The 20,684-nt window shown below is 34.8% G+C and overlaps 1 protein-coding gene across 3 annotated transcripts in view; it reads right to left on the reverse strand.

Moving 5' to 3' along the window:
- Positions 1-20,684, reverse strand: part of BBS9 (Bardet-Biedl syndrome 9) — a 310,952-nt gene that overhangs the window by 216,048 nt on the left and 74,220 nt on the right. For all 3 annotated transcript variants that reach the window (XM_040589505.1, XM_040589504.1, XM_040589506.1), the window contains 3 exons: positions 19,976-20,071; positions 15,135-15,307; positions 12,877-13,029 (listed from right to left, as the gene is read on the reverse strand). In XM_040589505.1, the coding sequence (XP_040445439.1) occupies positions 12,877-13,029; positions 15,135-15,307; positions 19,976-20,071 (422 nt within the window). The remainder of the gene's footprint in view (positions 1-12,876; positions 13,030-15,134; positions 15,308-19,975; positions 20,072-20,684) is intronic.

Genomic DNA, 20,684 nt, shown 5'->3' on the forward strand with positions numbered 1-20,684 from the left:
ATTTATACACTAGAAGCCAAATGTTTCATGCTTCCATAGACGGGTTTCCCACAGAAAAACAGATGAGCAAGACGAAGACTTGTATCAATGTGTTTTTCTCCGTTTGTCTCTGGTGCCTTTGTTAAAAATAAAAGATCAGTGATATCACAACAGACATCAATGCAGAGTTATACGTCAAACTGTGGCCATGTCAGTCTGCAACTTTTAACCCATAACGTAACAAAACATATGGGAAGAATGAGTGAAGAAACTTTTTGGAGACACTGGGCTTCCAAAAGCAAGCAAATGGACACTGCAGGCAACAATTTAAGAACTAGATAAGGAGAGTAGGAGTTAAGTATTGGGTAGGAATCAATTCAGATAAAGAAATCTCTTGTAGACAAACTTCCATGACTGTGGATCTCAGAAAAAAAAAGTAAAAGAAATGAAGCAGAATATTTTTGCATATAATGGTGAATTTCACCTGATGAAATTCTAGCTGAATGTAATTACAAACTACAATTCATCACATGTTTTGATATAAAGGAAAAATAGCAAAAGATAAAGCAAAATAAAACGCAAAAATACAATCCTGTAGATATGACTAAAATACTGAAGATTAAGTCAACCTGCAAGCTGTTCATAACTTCTGCAGTTCCTAATTTCTGCATGCAATTGAAAAAACAAAGACAAAACAGAGAAATTATCTTTAAATTTGTCAGAAAAGACAATTCAACAGATGTTTCAATGAATCATATTCCTTGTGATTCTGATCAAGAAATACAGACTCCTTCCCAAATGAGGGAAAAATCTGAAAATCAGCTATTAGTAGCCAACAAGTAATCTGCTTCATATTTGTTTCCACAATAAAAAGAGAAGAGAAATTGAGTGTATCAGATGCTCATAAAACCTAAAAGGGATAAATGTAGCTAGAAGACATAGAACATATTGAAACACAACAGTCGTCTTGAAAATACTTATCCTAAGACAGACTTTTAATTTCCTATTGGAATGTAACAGGCAGCTAATGCACAATGAAATGCTCATTAAGAAGAAATTAAAAAGGAAAATGCAAAAAGTTTACTTTTCCTGCAGCAAAGCATGGAATTTTCTTAAAACTCTGAAACCCTGTTCAAATTAGAATGGAGGCAAGAGCTACTGTTTTCTTTAACATGACGAATCTATTTAGCTAGCAAATATTTAACCAACAGCTAGAGGTTGCTCTTTAAGTACTAAATAATGAGATGTAATTAAGGCAGCAAAGGCAAAAGGTTACTAATTTAGGGCATTTCTATGGTGTAGTGTTTAAATTATAGGTTTTATACAAAACGCATGGGCCAATGAACAAGAAAAAAATCCAATTTTAATGGAATGCAGAACAAATTAACATTTTAACATTATAATACTACTCAATTGTATAATGGGATTTTGCTAAGTGTCACAGAACAGAAAATAAAAGTAACGCTCCAAGGTATGCTTGTTAACCTCTTCAAGCTAAATATATTATGAGCCTTCTGACAGCAGTAAATAGACACATTGTAACATGAAAGACTGAATTCAAAGGCCTTTAATAGGTGTTGCTTTTTCTAAGTAGATTGGCCTTAAGAGTATAAACAATGAAGAAGATAAAAATTATGTTGTCCATACCAGATATTTTCAAATTTCCTAAAGGGAAATTGAATAAATCCTTTAAAAATACCATTTAAAAAATCCAATTCCTGTGATATATAATGTCTTTTACTCTACTTATTCTTCCCATGTTACAGGAATTTAGCTTGGCAAGTATAGTTTTCAGCACCCATACATAATATTGTTTAGGTTGACCAAAGAGCTTTCTGAAAAATCAAGGATTATAGCTATTTTGGTCTAAACCTGCACCTCAACATTTCGGTATCCTGGTTATCCATCCAACAAAGAAAGCAAACAATTTTAAAATATCTAAATAACACCAAGTCTGTAACCATAAAATTGCCAATATTAAAACAAGAAATTAGCAGCCATAAAACTTTGTCAAAGAACTCAAGGCAAGCAGAATGGGCAGAACATTCTACTTAATAAAAGCCTTGAAAGAATACTGCTGTAGTTATGATATTCATCATTACTGTCTTCATCCTTCCTGACTTCTGACCCCCTTCATTACACCAACTTTTCCTGCATTAACTACGATTTTCCTTTTCCTACTGGTTTAGATTATCCACTGCAGAATAATTAAAGGCTTCACAATGTAGAAATACCTACTGTGTGGAAGTTAGTAGTTAAGCACAACTGAAACATAAAATAGACCTGTTGAGATGCCAACTGGCAAGAAGAAATGGAGAAGGAAGTTCTTTTCCCTTTTGTTTTTGTCAATTTACATATTTAACCAACAGTTTAGCTCCAACATAAACTAACTTTTATTAAAAAAATCTAAATTGAGAGAATGACCACACAAGTTACATTTTTCCTCAGAGAGGTAGTGGCTAGAGCAGCAGCTCTGAGCTGACTACAAGGAACACAGACATAAAGAAACAGATATTATTATTTTTTTTTTAATAAGGTGCCTATACTATTTTTGATTTTTTGTTTCTTCAGGAATCCATGGTCCGCTACTATACTGCCTCTGGTAAGTAATACCAAGCAGAATTCTAACTCAGCTGATCAGGAGTGTACAACAAATACATAAGCAGTATTAGATACACTGGGGAGAGCAGGGGACTGATGACCTGAGGTCCATTCTCGCCTCTGACATTGGTCTATAGGGTAGACCAACAGTCTGTATAAGCCATTTTGGGCCAGTCATGATCAGTGACTAAATTAAATGTCACACCTTGCAAGAGCACCAAAGATCAACAGAACAGTGATTTAGATGCTCATTTTCCACAGAAATAAGTAGTTGTAGAGACTGATGTAGGATGATTTTAAATTATTTTAGACAAAATAGTTTGGCATTGCTTGGTTTACAGTAAAGATACAACAGTAACCAAATCCACTTCAATCCACAACTCGTACCAAGATCTGCAAGCATTAGATGAGTAATTCATTTAATTTGGCCCTCAAACATTTATTTCCCAGGTGTTGGGTGGGGAGGTCTTTTTGTTTTGTTTTAAGTCAGTTTGGCATATAATGCTATTAAATTACATGACTTACACAGCTCTCCCCCTTAATATTTAGTTGTTAGCATAACAAATATGTAAGTGGACACAAACCCAGCATTTCAACGGATCCAAGTATCAAAGTCTCTGAAATACTTGGCATGAATTTGAAGCCACCATATACTTGCTATCCAACCACAATGCAAAATTATCCTCTACTGTACATCAAACAAATCAGTATCACCTATTATGAGCTTACACCAGCAAATGATCTAGTTCAATATTATTTCAGCTACCTGAAGACACAGCACCCATTTACACACTGGTTAAACAAGTACTGTAGCCACCCAAAAGCAAACTATTAAAATTACATCAGAAGCCAGCACAAATGTTCTTAGTACTGCATGCAGAAATTAACCAAAACTGATAATAATTTAATATTCACTTCATTCATCACATCTAGTCCACTCAATTAAAGTGAGCCATTTCTTGAAGATCATGTACCCAAACTCACAAGGTGATCATTGTACCTTCCACCGCATACAGTCACTACTTGTTCTCAGCCATATAGCGTTCATGCCTCAAATGCTTTTGTACTGCATGATTAGAGGGCTGATATAGAAAACTTTCTAGGGAGCATGAAATAATAGTGTTTTCCATCCTTCTATGACAACAGTATCAGGTTTTTTTATTCAAGTTTTGATTACACTACTGCATAGGACTTTCTCTCTTGCCTATGGAGTACATTTATCCCAGTGAAAGAGCCTGTCAGTGATTTAAACTTCAGCACAGGTATCTGATATTTCAGATTATCAGATATGACATTTCTTCCAAAGGAATTAGATTTATCAGTATTCCTTTCTTGGGGGATTGTAGCCAACCAGTTCCATTTTCACTCATTCAAATGCACACAGGTTCTTTCAGTCCCTACAGAAAGACCTCATATATGCACTGGTGAGCACAGGTTAGGCTGAGGATACAAGATACACCCCTGCAAAGGTATATTATTTTTTCCCCTTCAAAAAGGTTTAGCCAATGAAACAAATGTCTCACAAAGCGCCAAAGAACATTTACTTCACAAGAAGTGACATAAATCACTTCCTGCCATTGCCTTTATACACCAGAGGTACAATCTACCCGTCCCCTGAGGACTGAATCAAAGTAGGGGAAACCCCTGACAGCTCACATTGGTGCAACAGCTCTAAAGCGGGAACCACGTCCAGGGTGAAGTAAGGTGAGAGGGGGGAAATTTAAATAAAATCACACCTCTGGTCCTTTAGTGATTTGAATGGAACAGTGGGTGTTCACACCTGGCTATTCATAGGTTCAAGGGGAGTAATTCCATAGATAGAGCTGTATGACACAGCAGTATAACTGAAACCCTCCATGGAAAATGTGACAGGCCAGACTGAACGCAGTCCAGCAGATCCAGTTGAGGCACTTTGTGCCACATCTACACACACAATGACATTTTACTTCCAACCTCTTTATCTTGTGATGGCTGTATTGCTTCCAGCTTTTACATGTGCCTAACTGCCTACACAAAAAAACCTTACTGAAGATTCGAGCAGTTTTACCTATTTGTCCCACAAACTGGCTGACCTGAAGTGAAGACTGTCTCACACTGGAGCAATTAATTGCTACCACAGACCAAAATACAGAAGGGTTGTGCCAGCGATCCTAATATATGCTTCCCAAGCACAGCTAACTACTTTCAGACATTTTTTGGAACACATCTTCTAATAAAAAGGGGCTTTGATGACACTGTAAGTATTCCACTGTTAAATGACTACGTAAGTCTTAGGGAAACAGAAACACAGCACTATTTGAACACCAGTAAAATAGAGGATTTTAATTACATGTAATAGCCAATAAGCTACTTTTAGTGGCTATGAAAAAACTACATTTAGCAGAAAAAGCAATAAAACAAGAGAAGTTAAATATAACTCCTCCAAAGAACAGCACATTTATTCAAGCCCAAAAGAGCTAATTTATACTATGGGTGTAGTTCTCACTGACATTATCTGGGGAAAATTACTATTACAGGAGCGGGTGTGATATATAGCCTTTGAGTCATGCATGATAAACCCTAATGGTTTTGCTTTGAGGTAAAAGCCCTTACTAATCAAGTAATGAATCATTTCTAAAATGCTGAGTTCCTGAGGCCATGTGTGTCAGAATACTCTGAAGAGAATACTCAATCATTAATGATCACTTTTGAGATTTTTATCAACCAATTAATAAGCAAGGAAAGGAGTTAAGGGCTTGAACAAAGAGTTAATGGACCTTTAATGACATTCTATGTGTTTTAGTGAATAGAACATAATGAGTTTTGTTTGCCACTGACCACAAACCACCAACGATCGAACTGCTCCACACATTGTGCCTATTAAAATAATGAAAGGAACAGTACTTACGCTCTCAAGAGATTAGAAAATTATGTTTACTTTAAAAATTGTAATGCCCATACTTATTTTGTATTACACCTATGTAGTAGATTATGGATTAGAAATAAAGAGCCTAGCTTCCTAAATCAGTAGACAGACACAAGGCAAGGAGAGAAATAGGAATATTTTTTTCCTTTAGTATATTAGCTACTAGACCTGTTGGTATCAACTATCATGGAAGACAAATTCTGGCTTTTAAGATACTAAATTCTAAAAAGACATTCAGGAACAATTCTGAAGACTAAAATGAAGATATGATGAATTATGTGTATCTACACATATATATGCATGAGGACATGTACACAAATATATATAGCCTTTTGTACTACTGTCTATAACTCACATGCAATGAGAGCAAAGGCATTTGCCTTTAATATATTCTTCATCTTTGTGCTGAAATCATTATGGAAATATTAAAAGAAATTACTCCATCTAACAGCCTGAAACCACCAAGGATTACTAACCTAGAGTTCTTCCAATTCCCTAAAACAAAAAAAGCCAATTATAGTAACGTCAGTTCAATCACATGAGTCTGCAACCAAGTCCCAGAAATAATAGACCCAAAAATCAAATGGGAGGGTGGCATTTCATAGCTGGAAGAATCTTACTCTGATAAGAGTTTCTCTGAGCAGAGAAAAATAGGAAACAGAGGCAAAGAGGGGAGACTGCGCTTCCCTTCAGAAGGCAGTGACAAGATCCAAATCTCTGGCTGAACAGATGAAAATTACTTAGAACATTCCAAGTAGGGTGGCTCTGTTTTCCACACACAGCTGTATTTTTCATGCTGTTTAACAACAAAATGCACATGCACATTTAAAAATTCCTTCACATAATTTAATTATAAACTACTTTAATTGTCAAATACACATACTTTTAGTAGTAGGGAAATTCAGTGTCAGGAACCGGACAAAACTGGAAGAGCTGTCACCAGTTTGAGTTAACTGTACTCGAGGAAATTCTGAGCAAGAGAGATACCAGACACGAGATTGAACCTAGAGTGCATGGCTAGAGACCAGAAGACAGAGAGCATCTGCAATTCTCCTTGTCACAGCACCCACAGCAGAGAAGGGTGAGGACAGTCACAGAATTGTTCCACACCAGCTGAAAGGCAGGAAATGGTGAACCACCTCCAACTGGGCGCCACATAACTACATTAGTGCAGCCCTGTATAGAAGGTGTATTAGCATGGGGTTTTGTTCAACTTTGACACTGGTGCAAAGCTTCCAGATGGCATCACATTCATATCTAGCTGAGGCTGAACACAAGCGAAGCAGGTGTGTGACAATGCCTCCAGGCATAAGGGCAAGCCCTTAAACACTGGGCCAGAAACCCATGTCTTATAAACCAGGCTTTCTGGAATAATGGTAGTTTAAATCAGCTAAGGATCTGTTCTGAAAACTGATCAAAAGTGTTAGGCAAGAAGGACAAAATACGCTTATATTTAGATATTTGTCAACTGTTAATTGGAATGTTGGCTTTCATTTGAAGTCCCAAAATTTGAGAGAGGAAATCCTATGATTCAGAAGATACAATTCAGAATCAACTAGTTTTTTCAATCATGATAATGATTTACACCCAAAACTAATTTTGCCTGATAGTGTCAAATACTATAAAATGGACAATTGGCACATAGTATTTTAATATTAAAATACTGCTTGACAGTTTCAAACTCTTGCTTGATCAACGATCACAAACCACAATGAAAGAGAGACTTAATATGCATTAACATCAGCACTAAGGTGAAACTTTCTCACAACAGTCTTGTTAAGATGTGCTCGAAGGGATTCTATGTTCTTTTAAGTTCTATCCAAAATTCAGATTAATTACACCTTCTGCTGAAACCTCAAGAAACATAAATATTTAGTGCACTTCCTGTGGCCTCCTAAATTATGTCCAGGGATACAAAAGATTTGCTTTTTCTCCATACACTTAACTTTGAAAGTTTATTGTATCATAGGTTTCTTTTTTCAGATCTTTTCTAAAAAAAACATTTAGTTAACACTTTAACATGAGTTGAATGTTCTTTTTGTGTGTGTATTTTAGAGCAAATTTAAACAAAGCTGCAAGTCAGATCCTACATGCTTTAATCAGGTGTTGCTCTGATTTTTTTTCTTTCTTTGAGAAAAAGAATGATACAAAGTTAGCTTTAGATTTGATTGTTTGAATGTCAGCTTTCAAGACTAGAATAGATCCTGTCACGTAGTACCAGCTACTCAGTGTCACTCAGAAAATAACATGGGATTGAGGAGCTCCAAAAGGATCAAACTATTGCAAGAAAATTTATCCATAAAGAACAAATGTAAGGACACCTAAATACCAATCCTATGCTCTGGCATGAAACAGGGCCAGTCCTAAGTTTTAGCAGCAAGCATTAATTCATAGCACAATTGATTAAATTCTATCTCAAAAACATTAAATAGCCCATCTTCCTGTTTAGGCTACAACAAAGGAGTTGTGTAACGAAGTTCATAAAGTTCTGAGAATATTAGAAGCACCTTTCTTCAAAACTGTCATATGAAAGGGCAACTCCTGTGACATTACTAATTAAAAGAACCAGTGCACTCAGAGACATTTGACTTACAAATCATTCACGAAATTCATTTGTTTCTCAAAAAGAATGCTCAAGATCCCCAGAAACATCCTGGGCTGTATAAGCGAAGGACAGCTCAGATCACAGACCTCAGGGAAAATGACTACCCTTACATGTGGATAAAGTTTTCTCAGTCGCAGGCAACAAATTCTTACAGTTTACTGTCATGTAAAGAATTAAAGTGGTTCCTCCTGATGGAATTGCCTTCTTTATTCTACATGAGTAGTCATGGTATCTCTACTTGGAAGCAATTGCATTTGTTGACCCCTTCTAACAGACTGATGGTGAAATGCTACACTCAGTGCTGCTAGCTATATAAGACAATACAGCAATGCTGAAGGTGTAACAGATGAGGGCAATTACACTGAAAAAATCTGTAGGTATTTTGTTTGTTCCTATTCCCTGCATACAGTAACCTATGAGTACCTCTTAAAATCTGAAAGACTATTTGAATACCTTTCCCCCCGTTTCAAGAGGTTTTATGTGAAAATTTTCTATGCATGTGGATCTCTTCAAGCTGCAATTCATATGCAGAACTCACAAGATGCAGGACCAAGACCAACCAAGATAAATACAAACCATATAGTAAAGACAGCAGAATGAACTGGACAACTTCTAGTTATTTACAGAGCAAGATCTGAAAATTATGTTGAAAGCCACTTTACTGCGGTTTACAGTCACATATTTCTGTGAGACAGGTTATACAGTGATAATGTAAATAAGATAACCATGTCAGAATAGCTGAATTCAGAGAAAATAAAGGGAATAAACTTGCAGCATCAATTAGTTCTTTTAGTTCTGTTTAGAAAAGTATGTTAGAACCTCTTACTATAATGGCAAGATGCTCTCAAATTTATAAAGTTTCTTAAAGAAAGAAAAGCTAAAATAAATCATCAATTGAAAATAAAGAGCCAGTGTTGCAGAGCATGTAGTTATTAAGCCTAGATGTCTAAGGTTATGCAAGCCCACCGACTATTGATGTCAGACTTCCGTCATCAGCATTTCTAGCAGCTGTCATTTCCAACGACCACACACAACTTTACAGTGGTGTGAAGATACAGAAATTATTAAGATCCTCTATATGTTTCTTAAATTAGCATACTGGGATGGGAGAGATATTATTCGTATTTCTGCTGAGACAGGAGACATCATCCATCTTGTCTGGTTATGTGACTACTGCCAGTCAACAAATAAGCAACTGGCAGGAGGATTGTTGGGGCCATGGGTAAAAATTGAGATGTCAGTATTAGAAAGCACAAGCCAGTCAATAGTTTTACAGGGTGGGGATGAAGTTTCAGAACACAGAGAAACTTGAGGTACTGTGCAATAGTGGCATCAAAGGATAGGAAGGGAGCTATCCTTACTACATATGATGGAAGTGTGGGGGTATAGGACAAATCTGCTCCACAATTTGTCTTAATCTTGCTACCTTTTACATTGATACAACACAAGGTAGAAGCGATTGATCTGTCACTACATTTTTTTCTAAACTTGAACTGTTTAATCTTGTCTCAGATTCATGTGTTAAGTACTTAAAATTGATTAAGCAACAGTTAGCGCCCTAGAACACCACCCCATGGTTCAAATTCACCCATCCTCCTCTTTCTCTAAAAATGTAACTGCAGTAGTCTTTTAAACATGGCTACAGGGTAAACACAGCTTACAACTAGACACAGCTAGCATTGCTTAGATTCACTAGGATAAAATCCATGTGAGTTGAAACAAATTCAACTGATTTTTATCACACTTGTTAATCCCAGCTTGTGCCTGGAAACCCAAATAATGTATGTCAAGAGTCAATATATGTAAAATTATAAATCCAGGGCAAGCACCTGCAGCTACTGCCAAACTATGATTTTTTTAATATCACAGAAAATACATTATAGACATTAAAGGTCATTAAATTACAAGCAATAACATATCTCTAGTAGGTGAGCATTATACAAAGTACATGCTGTTTACAACAGCTACCATAAAATTTGCTGTAATTTCATATTTCAAGTCCTTAAACTACAAAACATCTATCCAATCTCAACTACTGCTCAATTTCTTTTAAATTTATCTAATTAAATTCCTTTCTTAGAACAATAACAGCATGTCCAATTGCACTGGTTATTTTTTTAACCAGACATCAAGAAATTTAAAAAAATCATAGGCATTAAAATAGTATATATTTCAAATTTATGTTTTCCATTGTTTTCACTCCCCTACAAATCATTCCTAAACTTAAGAATCACACTTCTTTTTATAATATATAAGGCTACTACATATATAACAGTTTTTCTTTCCCTTCCAAAATGGAACACCTGATGTCACTATTTGTTAACTGTTGTTAATACTCAAATCTATTTAGACCTATAATATTACTTTAAAATGACAAATTCTAGAAGAAAGTCGTAAATAAGACTATTTTAAAAAATTCCTAAACTATAATAGTTATTCTGTTAGAATGTAACTCATACAGAAACGAAGTTCTGAAGACTGTCTGTTAAAAATAATAATAAAATCACATACTTACACTAACTGGAAACTCCTTCCTGTTCATGAAAAGGTTTGAAATACACTATAAAACCAAAGTTCCCTTCTGACTGCAAAACCCAAAGTAAAAAGTACCAAACCTTTTCTTTGTACATATAAATTGCTTTAGTGAAAAATAAGGGGATAAAGCAATGCAATTTTTTCTTTTCTGATTAGAAAAATATTTAACATAAGGAAGGAGATGAGATTCTCAGGCAATGGTAAGAGAAAAAAAAAATCAACTTCTTTTGTAACAGACTATTTTATTGTGGGATTTATCACATCTATTTTATTACAAAAAACTCTAAAACTTCTACATCACTTATTCAGAATTCAATCCAAATTGCACTGAAGCAAGTTATTCCACTGACAGTCTATGGGGTATGGATCATCATTTTTCACTGAATTCATTCTCCATTAGGAAAACTATTAAACACAACCATGGTGCTCAAAACAGACAATTTTCCAAAAGGAAAAATAGAGACAACTTGTTTGAACAATTCTTCTGAAAAACAGTATCCTCAAAAATAAAATCATATTAACTCCAATGTCAAAAAAGCTACACGCTGAAAAGAATTTTTGGAGTGAGATTTTATACTGTTCATATTTATTCAGCCTCATTATTCTTTTAATGAAAACACATGTACCATATTTTGAATACTTCAACTATTTGCATTAGATACTTAAGACAGAAGATGACACTCAATTAAAGAAAACAAGGTCTTTTCTAATATAAAAAATGCACCACTGAGCATTTTCATTTCACCCACATAGCAAAGGGACAATATTAAATCCTACCACAGCTCTCACTTTCAAAACAACATACACAGCAGTGGGGTCTCTATGGTAATTATTATTTTACTACACTTTTGTTTGTACTAATGTTAACATTTCTTTGTTGCAAGGGGGTTTCACATAAAAAAAGGAAATCTACCAAGAAAAACATGAGCTTACCTGAAAGTTTTAACAAATGTGGAAAAATAAGCATTTGCTCTCTAGAAAGAAATCTGTTCCCTCATTCTCCTTTCAACTACACTAGTTCTAATTAAAAAAGCTTACAACAGTAATTGAAAAAAACCCACCTAATTTTGACCTGAAGGACCTTATAAAATAAGGTTCTGCAACATGCATCTATTTCAGCTACTTGATTTTTGTCATATTCTCAGAATTGATCTTTCAATTCAATTGCATAAGAAAACTTTCTGGCACATCCCAGTTGCTTTTAAGTTTAAAGGCAACAGTTCTATACAGAAAAAGTAGACTCAAGAGACTCACTTCACTTTATCTTTAGGGCTTATTTAGTCATATAATTTTAAAGTGTTAAAGAATCACCCATCTATCACAAGAATACCTAGTATTTCTTAAAGTAACCAAAAACCCGACTTTTAAACTTAAACCATCTCATAGATAACTCATTCACAGTGAAGACTGAAATAAAGGCAAATCTGACTCATGTAATCATGCATGGAAAGGCAGTTTTCTGCAATTTCGAGAAGTGTTTTCTTACAGCAAACAGTAAGGAAAAATATTTTTCCTTAATACCTTTAAACAAAGGTTGTGATATACAACAGCACATAAAGATTAGCCTTTTTTTCCAGCAAGGAATCTAATTGTGACTCAGCTTCTTTAACAAGGAACGTTAGAAAGCAAAATCAGATCCCCCAACAAAAAAGCACAAAACACAAAATAACTTCTTAGCAAAGTGCATGGTGAAACAAAGGTTATTCTAAAGTAATTTGGAGGCAGGAAAAGAAAGAAAAATTGTTCTATTCCTTGAGCACTTCCAGTATGGGGATGGTTTAGGAATAAATTTTTTTTAGCATTGTTCTTCTGCAGCTATCACATTCTGAAATGATTAGAACAATGTCCCCATAAGGAAGGACATGGTCAGCCTCAGACAATTTTGTTGTGAATGTTACACCAGCCAAACCATTCCACCAGTTTACAGTGTACCATAAAATATTTACACAAGCTATGAACTATAGAATATTTTCACATGAACTATAAAATATTTATACTATCAACATCAGTTGGGAAAGAATGATGTTCTGTCAAGCTGGTGTGACCCAGGAGTAAAGATTTTGTGGTCGCAGATTAAATAAAACTATTGCAAATCATCTGGAAAGTTACAGGGAATATTAGGTTAAACAAATTACTGCTTCCTGGTCTCTTGGATGGTAAATGTAACCAGGAAAGCATAGCTTATGTGCTTTAAGCTAAGTTTTACCAACAACATAAAGAAAGGTTAGGCTCATAATCAAACTGTACTGACCTCTCTGAATGTCCCTTCTAGCAAGGTATCCAGATGTTGAAGAGGAGCAGGAGTTTTATCTTTGAATCGTGTCAGCAACCGCCGCTCAATAGCTCGAAACTGTACAGCCCTCTCAGATAACAGCTCCCGAAATTTTTCAGCATTCAAACGTAGCTGCAATTTAAGAGTTTTTGAGGATTCAAGTTAAGGGTCATATACATTATATATGCACATTCCAAATGAAATGGGAGATTGATAGTAAAATTTTGGGGTGAGTATGTATTATTCAAATATGATAATGTCATTTACACCAATTTCATATTTTACACTCTTCATGAAGCTTACTAACATTTTCAAGAATTCTCATTTGCCACTGAGATTGAAACTAATTGTCAATAGCCACAACAATCTGTGAAAATGCATAAATATCTCATCAAGAAGCCTAATAACAAGAGTGAAACTTCACCACCAGGATCTCAAGGCTTCTTTGTTTGGTGTACTGTTTATGACACATACACACAGTGTATTGTACTTGATATTCATTGCAGTAGAAAGTACATAGTTATTTCTTTCCTTCAGCATGAATAAAAGTACTAAATTCTGCACTGTTTGAATTATTGTCTTTTTCTGAAGTAAAAACCTTTTTCCTGTTATATATACTGATCAGCTATAGCAACAAACTTTCTTGAAGTAGTCACAAAACTTTGAACATTGTATATCAAATGCCAAGATAACAATAATTCTTATTTTACCTTTTAATCACCTTACATTTCCCAGTACATGCCCCTAACACAAAAAGCACTAAAGGTGAGCCTTTCAAAAAGGCGGGACTCCTCTTTACAGGTGACATGCTGTCACTAGCAGAAGTTATCAGAAGAAACAATAAGACACACAGCTTTCCAGATGTAAGCATTATGACACTCACCCATTTTAAGATGTTTAAGCATTTTTAAGCAAATGTACCATTCTATCAGTACATAATTATGGAGGACATGTTGTTCAGGGAAACTAAGAGAAAAAGAAACACAATACAGCTTTTCTAGAAGTAGGAGGGAAAAAGGGACATCTCAGGTAATATTCTCCCAAGCTTACCAAAATAAGTGTGTTGAAACTTACAGGGATGGGAGAATTAGGATCCCCTTGACAGATTATTTGCTACCTTTTAGACCAGATAATTATTGTAAAATTTCAGAAACTTCAAAATATCCAGCTGCAACATAATTAGATCCTAAATTAGCATTCCAGCAATCACATCTGTATTTCAAACTTCAATGTATTTAAGCTTGTGATAAAATCTAATGAAGTCTATGTTTAATGTATTTCTACAATACTAGTCACTAAAAAAAACCCCAAACTTTTCGATTTTGAAATTACCTTAAAAACTAACAGAATAACTACTCCCAAACTTGCAAGACAGACCTGGATCTAGGACGACTTCTTAAGATATCCTAGAGAATCCCAGCTACAGCCTTCCATCTTTCTCTGTGGTGATGGCTCCACCACACAGAAAATTTGCCAGCATAAAAGAACATCCAGTAGTATTTCTCACTCTTACACACATAAGTTGCTGCTTTTGCCCATTACATGAGTTTAACAGAAATTTTCAAATAGCTCTTCTCTTTTTTTACTAGAAAGTTAGGGGGGAAGGAGTGCATCTATTTTATTTTATTAGCTATTTCTACAAGCTAGCTGAACTACTGGAGGTTTTTCATTGTCATCTGCATGAACAAACAGGAAAAAGTAATTACATTTGTTTTATATGTGGTCTGGTAAACTTCCTTGAGCCTCCAATGCTACTTCTACAGGGGCAGTCAGTTTTTAAAATCAGAAGGGACTTTTTATATAATTATGAGGATGATTCAGAAAAAAAATGCTCATGGCCTCATTATTACAGAAAAGTAAAATTGCCTAAAACTAAGGACAAATTTTATAAACATTTTACAATTAACATGACATTAGTGAATGAAGAACCCAGGCTTCTGTACAGGCAGTGAGGAGAAGAACAAATACTAGTATCATAATTTGTATCTTTTGTAGAGTGCATACTAATTACTTGTGCTCTGCTAATCACAAGGACTGTTTCAGAGGCAAGGCATACTCCATATGTTAAAAAAAAGTGAGGACATTTTTTTCCAGCACTACCTTAGATGTAACTTCCTATTTTCTGAAAAACAAATGCCTGTGATAACACAGTTAGGATGTGATTAATCACAGTACTAACATACAAACAATTTTAAAACTAGCAAAACATTTAACAATTCACATACTATGTAACATACCTCAAAATGTTGATCAATTAGTTCAAAATATTCTTGCAGGGGAATTGAACCAGAAAAGGTACATGCAAAATCTTTGCAGTTTTGCTTCTTGAAATGTTCTTCAAGTCGAAGCTTGAGCTGTTTTGTTATCAGCCAAAGGTCTTCTAACTGATCACTCTGGATCCTATATCGTTCTTTGAAAACAAGGACAAACACAATACTAATAAACACACATTTAAGCCACATACATTCACTATACAACATAGTTTAGATAACACACAGATTTAACTTGCTAACTGTATCCAAAGTCTATACGAGATTTTCATAAGAGATACGCATTCGCTAGTGTTAAAGAAATACTTGTATTTTATTGATGTCAGTCCTAAATACTACCTCTTTTATTCTAATTTTAACAGACAATTTTGTAGCACAAAATGCTAGTATTTATTGCTTCAGGGCTACTTCAGAGTATGGGCCTGATCATGAGGAACAAAAAGCCATCAAGAACTACTATAATATGGAAACGAGAGAATCACTGGATGATATTAAGTCATAACAACAGTCTGTCTGCAATTCCCTGCCATAAAACAACCTTGTGAACTTTTCTGCGGGTTGGAGGCAGAATCAGGCTCAACTCACTTTGGACCATGACAGGAGCACAGCATCCTAAGTGTCTGATAACAGTGGCAACAAACAAACTGCAATCCGAGTTCTCAGATAATACAATCAACACAATTCTTTTTACATCTCCACTTTCTAGTATATCTTCAAGTAGGAAAAGTATTAATCTAACTTGTCACAAACAACAATATTTAGTTTTGATAGTGTTATGCTTCACTCTAGATACAGCTAATACTAGTAGAAGGTGATTTTTATCCATCTGCACACTACAGCTTTGTAAAATGTTTTAGTGTAGAAATGAAAGTGTTAATATAAACAAAAGTGAAAACACAAATCCTGTTAGCTAGTGTTACCTGTCCCAGTAAATTCATTTAATTTATCCCATTTTAGTGAATTTCAAATTATCAAGCCAGTGGAAAGAGATTTTATCTCTGTTGTTTCTAATCCATATTTGCATAATACTCTCTTCATTTTCCAGGAAATTAGAATTAACTAAACGTTGAGAGGAAAACATTGTGGAAAATCATAGCAGCATTTTCTTTCTCCCCTCGCGAAAACTTTCAAACAGCAGTTCTTTATTTCTTCTCATTACTCATCTACCAGTACGTTATCCAAAAGGGTAGATGGAAATGCAGCTATGAGGAAAAGGAGTTGCTGCTATTTGATACAAAATAGTTCTCTTTTTTTTGCCCTTGTTAACAAGGTTCACAGTAAATCAAATTAACCAGAATTCTTTAGAACTTGAATATACTTATTTAAAATTTTCTCAACATTAGTAATTCAAGATTGTTTGACATTACCACTGGCATTATTCCCAGGATATGTATTTCACTGAATAGAGAATGAAAAATTCTGTTTACAATGTAACAGGAAAGAAGCAAGTTTTATTTAAAAACATGCCTGTTAAAGAAAGGAACACCATCTGCTAAAGATAACATTCAACCTAATACCCATTTCTTAAACACTCTCAACGTAATGACTGGACTTAGTTGGATGTATCATCACGCTTTCCCTTAAGTGATTTTTCCTTGAGGGAGATTACCTCAGATGTTTTCAGGACAAATCAACAGTCATTCCATCTGTAATTGACATATCTAATACATTAATAGTTTAAAATGGATGAAATTAATTTGCTCCAAAATGCATATTTACTTTCCATACATCGTATGTTGGTCAATACAAACATAATCTAATTTTACCATAGCCTGAGTAGAAAGAATTGCAGTCATTTGCTTTACATGATCTTTCAGCTCTCAAAAAAGACAAATTAGCTTTAGAAACTGTACAGAACTGAGAATCTTTAGTTGTACTAAACAAATGCTTTAAACAGAAATACAATAAAAAACCCTAAAGAAATAACTGTGCTTCTGCTCATCCTGTGCTTTTATAGTAGTTAACTTGTGTTAGCTTTTTTAAAAAAATAAGCTCTGTTAGAGGAAATTTCAATAGAGTTTCAGAAAATTCTGAAACTGATAAGCAAGACATTGAGGAGCACCAATAGGTTACATAAGTTACAAAGGCTTTTAATGCTACAATAGGTATCCAGCTAGCAGAGTCTGCATTAAGAATTGTTGCCCTGCCAGTAGGTTATCTAAGGGAGTCTAGAAGACTCAGCTCATTTCTCAGCTAGGAAGCCCACAGCAGCAGAAAAAAACCTAGCCACAATTAGCAGTCAAGCCTTCTTTACGCCTCAATTAAAAGACTGTTAAATTTCAGCAAAAAAACCCATATTAAAACCTTAGTCTACATGAGGCAAGCTACTTTTTAATACGTATTAACTGTCAAAATGAATTTCAGGCTGGGCTTCTTTGCAACAGTCCTCTTGACAAGCTGAAGTGACATGTTCAATTACACTGTTCAAAATGGATTAACTAATACAATTTTATAAAAATTCTGAAAACAGATGTCATTCATATTTGCAGCTTCAGCAGTGAAACCCAACTGAACCTGGAGACTTTCATTCCTACATGCAGTTGTTCTTACTCAGAATTTAAGGTCCATTTGATAAGGGATATGGAAAAAGAGGTTTTCTTCCATTATTCAAGATTAACTTATTTCATGGAAAACCAGAAATAAGGACAGTCAGTCCCAATTAACTTTTTTTTTTCTGAAACACCATTATTCTAGTCACTATTTATGTATGCATACAATTTTCTTTTTGAAGAACATTTCCACAATGATAGTGCTGCATGAGCACTTTTACTAAGTATAGACTCCATGTTAAATTACATAAAAGAATAAGGACCTCCCAAACAACACAATTTCATCTGCATTCATTAGTTCCATAGATCTGTCCCCTCAAGCACAATCATTTTAGTATCATAAAATTCTACCAAACAATGCTTTTATATGATGGATATTATCTGTTTATAAAAATATTCTGAATTATGTTTCGAAGTATCAGGCCTTTTACAATTTTATTTTTTTAAATGAGTTTTACTTGGATAACATTTCAAATAAGTGAACACCCACCCCTCCCAAGAAATTCTGTAACCAACTCAATCCAATGCATGAAGCAGATGCTGATAACAAGCGGCTAACATAGAAGGTGACATCAAATAATAAATTTGTTTTCTGAAGTAAGGATTCCCAGACATGAGAAATGAGTAGTCACACTAAAAGAAGCAGATATTTTGAATCTCCTTTGTAAAGTGATCTTCACAAGTAAAGCAGTGTGGGAAAGTTTATAGTAAGCCTGCAAGCTTCATTCCTAGCTAGCGAATAAACAAACCTGAGAGGAAAAGCTTGAGGGTTTGGGGTGAGGGAATTAAAAGTTACAGCTTCACTAGAAGCTAAAATACATTCATTACATAAACCCAAATTTGCCCCCTACACAGCATCAGATTTAGCAACTACACAAAACAAAGTCCAAATGAAAGATTTAAATTGGAATCCAGAAAAAAAGTTATTTATTAATCCTTTAAATTCTTTAGCTTTCAGAGACTATCATTGCACATCTAGTTAGTTGAAACTATCTAAGATCTACTATTTAAACAAATATTAAAAACAAACCAACAATAAACTAGCATGCAAATAACACACACACAAACTAATACAAATTGTTTTGAACCTTACAAGTGTAAATTGATTCTTGGTACAATGAAAGTTACTCTCCAGATTGTTTCTGTTTTTATCACATTTGATTACACCAGAAAATATACTAAATATTACCTCATAGCTCACAGCTGACGCCACCAATATTTATATAATCCATCATGAATACTGATTTTTTAAACCAGGGAGGCAGATTATTTTTGTGTCAAAAGAATTCCACATCAACAAACTAGATTCTGATCTCACTCAAAACAGTTTTCATAAAGCATTCACACAGTGTTCCATTTGAACTCCCTGAAATGTGCAATAGGTATTCTAGTTTTTCAATTTGTCTGCTGTAGTAAATGAAGACTTTGTGCTCTGCTGGCAAGGAAAACGCTAAACACAATTGAATTTATTTGGTTCCAGTGCACATGCCAAGAAAGAGTTCAGTGAGTTGAGTAGTTGTACAGAGCAAGACCATAAACTCTCTGAAACAAAGAGGACCAATCTTTTTTAAAAAGAGAACAAACTCACAGGTGGTTGGAACATGACTACTTAATTCACAAACTGCTCTATACAAGAGACACTGGACCAAGTAACAGCATATCAACATGCACGTTCATACATTCTGTAAGCATAATATGAAGGATATTGAATCCCTAATCCTATACTTAAAGATATACAAGCATCTAAAGATACAGACAGGCATTCACTTAGATGTAGAGAAGCAAGTGAGTAGGGCCTGATGCCTAATTAATGTCAAGGATTACTGAAAGTCAGTGGAGAGTTAGAAACCTGCTTTTCAAACCCTTTCAAAATTTCCAGTAGATGACTACTTCTAAGAACAGGTAATGAAACACCTTTGAGGAAAAGAGGATTTCTTCCATTATTATAACAATCATATTAATTCATGAATAAAAACATTGCTAAAAACTTGAAGAAAATATAATTTCTTCAGAAAATTGTCACTGTAGTGTACTATATTTTGAGTATGGTTTTTGTGGTTAGTTATCTAATTTTGTGCCTGTCCTAGTAACATAATTAGATAGTTGAGAGGGGGTAAGAAACAGTCAGTTAAGGCTTTGAAACTCCTGTGTTAATTCTCATGTAGTGATTATTCTTCTTTGTAACGATTCACATTCTCATTTTATACATATTTTAACAGACGATCAGACTTCTTTTACATTAATACTAACAGCACTTACGTGACGTTTTTGAAGCAAGAAGAGTGGTTTTTGAACCAGTTAAAAACTGAAATCCCAGAACATTTGTCTGGTCATCCTCAGACGGATCAACAAAGTCTGAAAGAGAAAGTTAAATAGTTTTCTATAATTCAACACTGCCGTTTAACAAACCTCAAACCATAGCCAGGACAATATTAAACTTTGCACGTGCAATTTAGGAAAGGCAATCTGAATGAGACTACTCCCCTTCTTGGGGCTCAGAAATAAGGAACATCAGCAGTAGTTTGGTATACCCTCCCTTCATTCAGAGGTGCAAGCTGAGCCACACACTGCTGTTCGACCCCAGCCTGGAAACAAAAGGTAGATTTCTCAGAGGTTCAGTCTGTACCATCTAAAAAGAACTGTGATTAGTGTACAGCCCAAAGACTATCACCTTTTACCAGATGCAAGGCCATCTTTAATTCAGATATTTATGTGGAAATTATCATGAAAATGTTTTAGTGCATTCTCTTTTCAGCTTTCAGCAGAATGCAATAAACTTGCAGCTTACTAAAAGGAGCTACTCTGCAAAGTCCCATAAATGTCCACCTTTCTATTCATTCCATGTAGTGGATCATACCAGGTTAAAAGGCCCAATTTTAAGTAACATATTTCAAAAATAATTCCATGTCACCTCTCCTCCCAACTTTCCCCTAAAAATAAGGCAAAACAGGGAGTAGAAGAGATACGA

Source organism: Falco naumanni, chromosome 4 (assembly GCF_017639655.2).
Source record: "Falco naumanni isolate bFalNau1 chromosome 4, bFalNau1.pat, whole genome shotgun sequence".
Lineage (NCBI taxonomy): Eukaryota > Metazoa > Chordata > Aves > Falconiformes > Falconidae > Falco > Falco naumanni.